Source organism: Otolemur garnettii, unplaced genomic scaffold, assembly GCF_000181295.1.
Source record: "Otolemur garnettii isolate 467f Iridium unplaced genomic scaffold, OtoGar3 scaffold00089, whole genome shotgun sequence".
Classification (NCBI taxonomy): Eukaryota; Metazoa; Chordata; class Mammalia; order Primates; family Galagidae; genus Otolemur; species Otolemur garnettii.
Genome location: NW_003852484.1, coordinates 245,731 through 255,306, shown reverse-complemented (window position 1 = coordinate 255,306; position 9,576 = coordinate 245,731). Strand labels below are relative to the sequence as shown.

The window sequence follows — 9,576 nt, the reverse complement described above, 5'->3', positions numbered from 1 at the left end:
GCAGTGGTTCACATTTGTAATCCTAGCACTCTGAGAGGCTGAGGGAAGATTTCTTGAGCTCAGGAGTTCAAAACCAGCCTGACCAAGAACCAGATCCCTGTCTGTACTAAAAACAAACAAACAAACAAAAACAACAAAGAAAAATAAACTGGGCATTGTGGTGGGCACCTATAGTCCCAGCTGCTCGGGAGGCTAAGGCAGGAGATTGCTTGAACCCAAGAGTTTAAAGCTGCTGTTAACTAGACTTGACACTGTGGCAAACTAGCCTGGAGCAACAGAGTAAGATTATGCCTTAAAAAACAAAAATCTGGTATACAAGTTTACCTCCCAATTCCTCAAACATGAGTAACTTGAGGAATTAGACATTAACTCTACTACAAATCTTTTTTTTTTTTTTTTGAGACAGAGTCTCACTTTCTCGCCCTTGGTAGAGTGCCATCACATCCTAGCTCACAGCACCCTCCAACTCTTGGGCTCAAGCCATTCTCTTGTCTTAGCCTCCCAAGTAGCTGGGACTACAGGTGCCTGCCACAATCCCCATCTATTTTTTAGAGATGGGGTCTTGCTCTTGCTCAGGCTGGTCTCAACCTGTGACCTCAAGCAATCCACCCACCTTGGCTTCCCAGAGTGCTGGGATTATAGGCATATAGGCATGAGCCACCGCACCCGGCCTCTACAGTGAATCTTAACCCTTTCAAGACTTCAGCTTAATGTGAAAGAATCACCACTGTAAATACTTGGAGTAGGTATAAGAGGATCAGAAAATGTTTTCCATCCATCCTTGGCCTGCTCTGAGGGAACACTAACCACTAGCCTAAGGGTCAGCACACTATAAGGCTGCTGCTTGTTTTTGCAAATAAAAGTGTTACTGGAGCACTGTCATGCTCACTCAAGTCAGTACTGTTAATCTGTCACACACAGCCACACAGGCATGACAGGGACCACAGAGGCAACAAAGCTGAAATATTAACTGTCTAATCTTCAGAAAAAGTTTGACGGACCATGCACTGAATTCAGCTTTCAGGAAAAAGCTCATAGTCTTACTTCTGCTGCAATTCTTCAGGATCGTCTTCTGATCTCTAAACTAATTTCTCTAGGATGTCATTTCTCAATTAATTTTTGAGTACTCTATATAAAGTATTAAATTTTTAAGTGGTTCCATCATCAAGTAAGTTTGGAAAACACTGACATAATAAAACAAATTTTTTTTTAAAACAGAATCTCACTATGTCATCCTCAGTAGAGTGCCATGGCGTCACAGCTCACAGCAACCTCAAACTCTTGGGCTTAAGCAATTCTCTTGCCTCAGCCTCCCAAGTAGCTGGGACTACAGGTGCCCACCACAACACCCGGCTATTTTTGTTGTTGTTGCTGTAGTTGTCATTGTTGTTTAGCAGGCCCGGGCTGGGTTTGAACCCACCAGCCCCAGTGTCTATAGCTGAGCTACAGGTACCACATAAAATTTAACAGGGTTTTTTTCTGTAGACTTTTTAAGAAATAGGGGTCTAGCCATGTTGCCTAGGCAAGCCTTGATCCTAAGCTTAAGCGATCCTCTTGCCTCAGCCTCCTGAGTACCAGGGACTACAGATCAGATGCACATATAACTGTGCCTAACTTGCTCAGGACTTTTTAGAGTTTTTACACACCATATGTGAATCGTGAGTGTTCAAGGGAAAGATACATTTTACAGTAGAGAATACCTTACAGGGCTAGCATTCCAAAGAATATATGGTAGAAAATATCATCTTAGGCCAAACAAATCCCAGCACTCTGGGACCGGCCAAGGCAGGAAGATCATCTGAGCTCATAAGTTCAAAACCAACCTGAGCAAAAGTGAGACCTCCATCTCTATTAAAAAACTAGAAAAGTTAAGTGGGTATTGTGGTGGGTACCTGTAGTCCCAGCTACTTGGGAAGCTGAGGCAGGAGGATAGCTGGAACCCAGGAGTTTGAGGTTGCTGTAAAGTAGGATGATACCATGGCACTTGAGCCTAGGTAACAGAATGAGACTCTGTTACCTCAAGGAACACCTCAAGGAAAAAAAGGAAAATATTGTTCTAAACCACTAACTTTTCCAGATCCCAGTAGTTTTAGGTATCAAACCTCCTTCCTGTAAGCTAACATAGAGGAGAGGATGAGATTTTGCTAAATAACACGTGGGAACAAAACCCAGAAGCAGTGTGAGTACACAAAGCAAATATTCAAAGAGAAATTTTGTGAATCCCAGATATTAAAAAGTTTTGTTTCTTTAAAGTACATTGCTCCTGGCAGCTTACACGACAGCAGTTATAGCTCTGGAAAATATATCAATCCAGTGGGTACGACCAAAAGAGGCCAGAGTCTTCATATACCAAAGAAGGGAGCAACCACGTGTGGAGCTCCTCCACTCACGAGCGAGGCAATAGAGGTTTTAGCAGCTGCTGTGGGACCAACATTTCTGGCAGAAACTCTCCAAAGCCAACTAAAAATTAAAACATGAAAAACTATAAACTATAAATAAAAAAATATCATTTCTAAAGAAAAAGAAAAGGCAAAAATGACAGAGAAATAAAATATCAATGATTAAAACCTGAGGCCAGACTAATTAAATTGTTGTTGATAATCAATAACATTGATGCCAGGGAAAAAGGGCCATACCCAATGTTTAGTCCAGACTGCTAATCAATTTCATTTCTGTCGACAAGTCTGTTTTCAAAAATTCATCAGACAATTGACTGGGGAAGACTGACACCTAGCAAATTCTACAACATACGAAATGTGGCAGTCTCATCTGATCATCTTCCCTGCTCCAAATCATACAGAACTAAGAATGCCTTCTCTATCCTCACGGAAGTAGTAGAGAATTAAATGCTGAGAAAGACAAAGTTCTATGACATGCTACTAGATGACGTTATTTTAAAAATTTGGACATGCTAACTTCCCCCCTTTTATTCTCCTACAGAGTCAAAGATTATGAGATTCAAGACTCCTGATAGTTTCTGCCAAATGGCTTCCAAAGGAGCTGTATGTAATACTTTATACTACCACCATCACTAAACATTTCACAAACACTAGACACTATCACCTCTGAAAGTGACATCTTTATCATGTACCTTTTAGAATAAAGGTAAAAAATGAAAGTGACTACAAATGAAATGCTAAATGCATCTCAATGATTATAATTTGCATTTTTAGAATAGTAGCAGTTACATCCCTACCCACCCTTGCAAATCTGATTTCCCCCAAAGAAGGACCATAGTGTAGCAGGAAATGGGAGATTTAGAGCCAGACAAATATGAGTTCATATTTCACCTCCTTCTTATTTCAGGGTTTGACTCTGGAGAATTTACTACTACATGCTACTTTATTTACTATTATCTTTCTTTTGGAGATACGGAAATGACCATCAAACAATTTTGTGAGGATTAAAATAATGTTTTGAAGGTTCCTGGCAACAAACAGGGTGGCTTGATGAGTATCAGTTCTTTTCCCTCACTTTATTCCTATTCTTTGTCAATATATCATTTGTAGGTGATTAAGAACACAGGCTCTGGAGTTAGACTTAAGGTTTAAATTCTAGCTCTAAGTCTATTAATTGTGTGATAGTAGGCAAATCACTTAGTTACCCTCATTTCCTATCTTACAAAATGGGGCCAGTAACAGTACCTAACATCAAAGTGTTGCTGTGGGAAGTAAGGATATGCTTGAACACCAGTGGATGACACACAGTGGTAATGTTAGATATCAGTGTAATTTTCCTTTTGTTTTAGTTCACAAAACATAAATAATCTCATCTGAGTCTCGTAACTCTGTGCGTAAAGCACCCATTAACATAATAAAAATTTGTTCAGCACTTTTCCCAAGTCCTTGCTCAGCCAGTTGCACACTCTTGCCTCTCTTCTGAATCAGGTAGTAGTAGAGTTATGTAGACATGGGAATGAGCACTCCCAGGAAGAAGCCATGGTGGACCGTGCCCGAAAACATTCATAATCCAGCAACAATTCACAAGGCGGAAGACCAGATTATCTTTGGGCACAATGACACAGACCTTTGCTGCATTGAGGCACACTGCTACACTCTCACTCAGCTGGAAAGGTGGTTTATAGCCACAGGCCAGACTCGTGTCACTGTGGTCAGGCCACCCAGGGCAAGGCAGGGGCTGTTGCACATCATCTGGTGTGTGGGGAGCCAGGACTCCTATAGTCAGACCCAGGGCCTTGAGATGCTGCAATGTGTCTGGAGCCAGCCCCTGACCGAGGTTGACCTGGCCACCTCTACAAACACAGATCCCAACATTGGGCACCTGTCTCTGGCCACCAGGATAAGTGGAACTATCTCTCTTAATATTCCTTAGGCTACCCCTTCTCAGTTGGTTGGTTGTATGGGATTCCATCTGAGTTCACTCTATTCACGATAAAGGAATGTACTGCTTTTTCAGATCTTTTAAACATACAACTGTGAGCATAGACATTGATTTATTCATTCAATAAATATTTTAAGTGAGTGCCTACTGTGTATCAGGCACGATTGCAGGGCTTTAGAAGAAACTCGTGGAACTTATATAAGCAGGAGAAATCACTGACAAGTGAGTACATAACACAGTGTCACAGAATAGTGCTACAAACACAGCAATAATGGGAAACGACAGAAAATGATAAACAGTGACATCTTATTTTATGCAAGATACACAGGAAAGTTCTCTCTGAAGAGGCACTTAAACCAAAAACTAAATGATAGGCAAGAACATGCCCAAGAGAGGATTTTGAAGGTGGGGAGTTAATGCAAAGCTGTACAGGCATAGAAAAGAGTAAATAAAAGTCCTAGGGCAGAAACAAGTTGGCACGGTTGACAACAATAAAAAGGGTAATGGAGCTAAAGTGGAGTGGGCACAGAGTAAAACTATAAAAACAGTTGTGTAAGATTTCATATATATTTTTTTTTCTTTTTTTTTTTTTTTTGAGACATTCTGTTGCCCAGGCTAGAGTGCCTCGGCATCAGCCTGGCTCACAGCAACCTCAAGCTACTGGGTTCAAGTGATCCTCCTGCCTCAGCCTCCTAAGTAGCTAGGACTACAGGTGCCTGCCACAATGTCCAGCTAATTTTTTTTTCTATTTTTAGTAGAGATATGGTTTCACTCTTGCTCAGGGTGATCTCAAACTCCTGAGCTTAAGAAATCTACCTACCTTGGGCTCCCAGAGTGCTGGGATTACAGACATGAGCCACCATGCTCGGCTGAGAGAATCTTTTTAAAACTTTCTTTAAAATTATGGTTTTGTCATAACCTTTAAAGGTTATTTATTGTTGTTATTTTTTTTTTATTTTTTGCGGCTTTTGGTCGGGGCTGCGTTTGAACCCACCACCTCTGGCATATGGGGCCGGCACCCTACTCCTTGAGCCACAGGCACCGCCCTAAAGGTTATTTAAATATTAATCACACTTTAAAATATGCTTTCAGCAGAAAAGCAGATATAATCACTATCATGCCTTGTTTTATGATAGCTTTCTTATTTTATAAAAGCAATCACCCATATCTTCTTTCAGTCTGAATATAACACAGTTTCCCAACAATGACAATCACTTTTTCCTCCTTTTTTTCTATTTCTTTTATCATTTTTTAAAAAAATAGACACAAGATCTCACTATATTGCTCAGCCTGGACTCAAGTGATCCTTCCACCGCAGCCTCCCAAATAGCTGAGATTACAGGTGCCTGCCCCACGCCCAGGTCTTTCTCCTTTTCACCTCTAGATCTCACTTAAATTTATTCCCTTTGCTTCATAGATTTTCTGAGTGTTTAACTGGATACTTTGTTCAATTCTCTATTCTCTACCTGAGATTCCTGATAAATCTAATTCTGGCTGGGTATTTCTTCAGCATGTGAAAATCTATCTAAGCATCTTTTAGTACTTTGTGGGTTAATCATACAACTGTTTAATTTTTACCTCTGTCTACAATTGACTCCTCAACTGTTACCTTCCTGCTAAATGAAGCGATCTACGATGTTCCTCTTCCTTTTGACTGAAGGCCTTTAAGGAGGGACACAGTTTTCTTAATCAGCCAGACCTCTAAGTTAAATAGATTCTCCAGGTTTTCTGCCACAGAAGACAAAGCAGTGTGAACTGCTCTTCCAGTATTCTGGGGTGTCTTTCCCACAAGATACAAGAACTGCTGCTTAATTTATCCAGGTACTTTCAAGGCAAGCATAGGTCTAGAAACTTTACTATTAAACCACAGTTCTTTCCAATACCCAGATGGAGCCTAATAATTCTTGCAAGTGCCTTTTCTTTTGCTACAAAGTATCTTAAAATTTAAGAAGCCAGTGATATTCTGAACAGTTAAACTATAGATTGGGCCAATATGAGGATCTTCAGAAGGATTTTCCTTTTTTCTATTTTTCTGTACTATTGGGAAAATCTTTTTTTTTTTGAGACAGTCTTTTTTTTTTTTTTTTGGCAGTTTTTGGCCGAGGCTGGGTTTGAACCCACCACCTCCGGTATATGGGGCACATGCCCTACTTCTTTGGGCCAAAGGCGCTGCCCTTGAGACAGAGTCTAAAGCACCCTGGGATCACAGCTCATAGCAACCTTAAACTCTTGGGCTTAAGTGATTCTCTTGCCTCAGCCTCCCAATTAGCTGAGACAACAGGCGCCCACCACAACGCCTGGTTATTTTTTTTATTGCAGTTGTCACTGTTGCTTAGCAGGCCTGGGCTGGGTTTGAGCCCGCCACCCTAGGTGTATGTGGCCGGTGCCCTGCCAACTGAGCTACAGACACTGCCTATTGGGGAAATCGTAAACATAAAAAAAGTATAGAGAACATAAGGATATCACATCCATTTCTCAATACCCATATTCAACAATTATTATATGGCCAATCTAGTTTCATCTACAATTGCCCCCACTTTTCATTCCTCATCCGTGGACTCTTATCAAAGCAAATTGCACACAAGAAACTTCATTTCAAGAGGATTCCAATCAGCATAAAATGTGATCTTTAGAACTGGTAACCCAGTCCCTTTTTAAGCCTTTAGCACAGGCAAGTTCTAAGGTTCCCTTTAGGTTACTTCAAAGGACCAGAGTGGGTTACCAACACGACATTTCCTAGGTACATTAATTTACTGAAAAGTACTTTTCTCCATGTCTGTATGCCTAAGTACAATTATTCCTCAATTTCTGGTTCATTTTGTCATGGCAAAATTAGTATATTTAGTAGAATTTAAGGACACAGATACAATATGGCCTAAATCCATAAATTATTTCACAAACCTTAAAAAAATCTAAAAGATGGCTTGGCATCTGTAGCTCAAGCAGCTAAGGCGCCAGCTACATACACCATAGCTGGCAGGTTCAAATCCAGCCCGGGCCTGACAAACAACGACAACTACAAACAAAAAATAGCCAGGCGTTGTGGCAGGCGCCTGCAGTCCCAGCTACTTGTAAGGCTTAGGCAAGAGAATCGCTTAAGCCCAGGAGTTAGAGGTTGTTGTGAGCTGTGATGTAACTGCACTCTACCCAGAGTGACATCTTGAGGCTCTGTCTCCAAAAAAAAATTTTTGAAAGAATAAGTTATTATTGTATATAGCTATAAAACTCTACATTTATTTATATTCCAACACTGCAACAGATCGCCTTTTGATAAGATTCGAAACTATGCCATTATAAACACCCATGGAGAAAAATAATATGCTAAAATTCTTTGAGTTGTCTATAACAGAAAACATTTCACTTTTTTAAAAATGTAGTTTGGATGATGAACATACTAAATTTGAATTTAAAGATCAGTTATTTGACTTGGCACCTGTAGCTCAGCAGCTAGGGCACCAGCGACATACACCGGAGCTGGCAGGTTGAACCTAGCCCAGGCCTGCCAAAACAATGACAACTATGACCAAAAAAAAAAAAAAAAAAATCAGTTGTTCATCATAAATACCACCTACTACATATATGATGAAATGTGAAGTACTCTCTTATAAACTTGTATCAAAAAGCTCGTGGGAAACACTTACAGCTCTGACTCGAAGAAGATGGGAGATGACAGACTGCAGTTCATCACTGTAGTGTTTTAGTTCAGTAAATCTCCTGAAACAAGAAATAAAACATCATTTCTCTCATGAAAACAAGCAGTTAAAAACTGAAAGACAAAACAGCCCTTCCTGAGAATAACAAAACTGATTCCATATAACCATATGCTGGCCTTAAACATTTACACATCAATATAAATTCAAAAACTTCTAAAATAAAATGACACTTTCTTTGCAATCTTGAAAGCCAAAATGTTATACTTCATAATGTACATCACAGGACAGAGATAGAGAAAAAAAAATCTGCTGGTGTAAAAAAATTACCTTAGAAAAAATACAAGACAAAATTTATGGTGCTCAATCGTATGGTACACCAGTAAATGCATGATCTCTAACCTCAATCTTAATTCTGCTCAATTATCTTTATTTTCCTAATCTATTAACTGCCATTCTCCATAAAGACCAAAAACGTCTACCATAACACCTGCTGCTCTCCAAACACCCAATTTTCATAGCTAAAATCGATACAAGAATAACCTCCTCCTCACCTCCTTTGCAAACTTCCCCATGTCTACATCATTTCTTCCCTCCCTCTAGGATTTCTTCCCATCCAGCTATCCCCCATATTCCTACTTCCTAATTCCATCTTTATAAGTTTCCAACTAGCATACTAATTAACTCGGGTCTCTCTTAGATGAACACACACGAAACTCCTTGCTATTAACTCCCTCTTGATACCCACCCCTTTTACAGTCAGGCTTTCACAGACCATCATCTCCCTAGCAATAACCACCACTTCCCTTCCCATTCACTGTGCAGTCTATCAGAATCTAGCTTCTGCCTCCAGGAATACAGGGAATATATATGAAAAATGTTCCTGACGAAGTCACCAACTATTTTAGTTGTCTTCTTACTTGATCTTCCTGCCAATGTAACAGCCAGGACATAAACCTAAAAAGTAATAAAGTGTTAACCTCTGGGGAAGGGGAAGAGGAATGGGAATGGATAGATAGGGACAGGAGTGAAACTTTTCATTGTGTAATTTTTCTTTCTTTTTTTGGGTAGAGTGGCATCACAGCTCACCACAACCTTAAACTCTTGGGCTTAAGGGATTCTCTTGCCTCAGCCTCCTGAGTAGCTGGGACTACAGGTGCCCGCCACAGCTCCTGGCTTTTTGAGACAAGGTCTCGCTCTGGGTCATGCTGGTCTTGAATTTGTGAGCTCAGGTAATCCTGAGCCTCAGCCTCCCAGAGTACTAGGATAACTGATGTGAGCCACCTTGCTGGCCTTATTACTTTTCTTTTCTCTCTCTCTTTTTTTTTTTTTTGAGACAGAGATTCAAAAATGAATCTATGAATCTATGTCACCCTCTCAGTAGAGTGCCATGGCATCACAGCTTGCCACAACCTTAAACTCTTGGGCTTAAATGATTCTCTTGCCTCAGCCTCCCAAGTAGCTGGGATTACAGGTGCCCAGCATAATGCCTAGCTATTTTTGTTGCTGTTGTTGTTGTTGTCATTGTTGTTTAGCAGACCTGGGCCAGGTTCAAACTCACCAGCCCAGGTACATGTGGCCAGCA

The 9,576-nt window shown here is 40.4% G+C and overlaps 1 protein-coding gene across 1 annotated transcript in view; it reads right to left on the bottom strand.

The window, feature by feature from the left end:
• Positions 1–9,576, bottom strand: part of SNX4 (sorting nexin 4) — a 78,941-nt gene that overhangs the window by 34,976 nt on the left and 34,389 nt on the right. Inside the window, exon 6 of the mRNA XM_023516291.1 lies at positions 7,983–8,055. Coding sequence (XP_023372059.1) covers positions 7,983–8,055 — 73 coding nt within the window. The remainder of the gene's footprint in view (positions 1–7,982; positions 8,056–9,576) is intronic.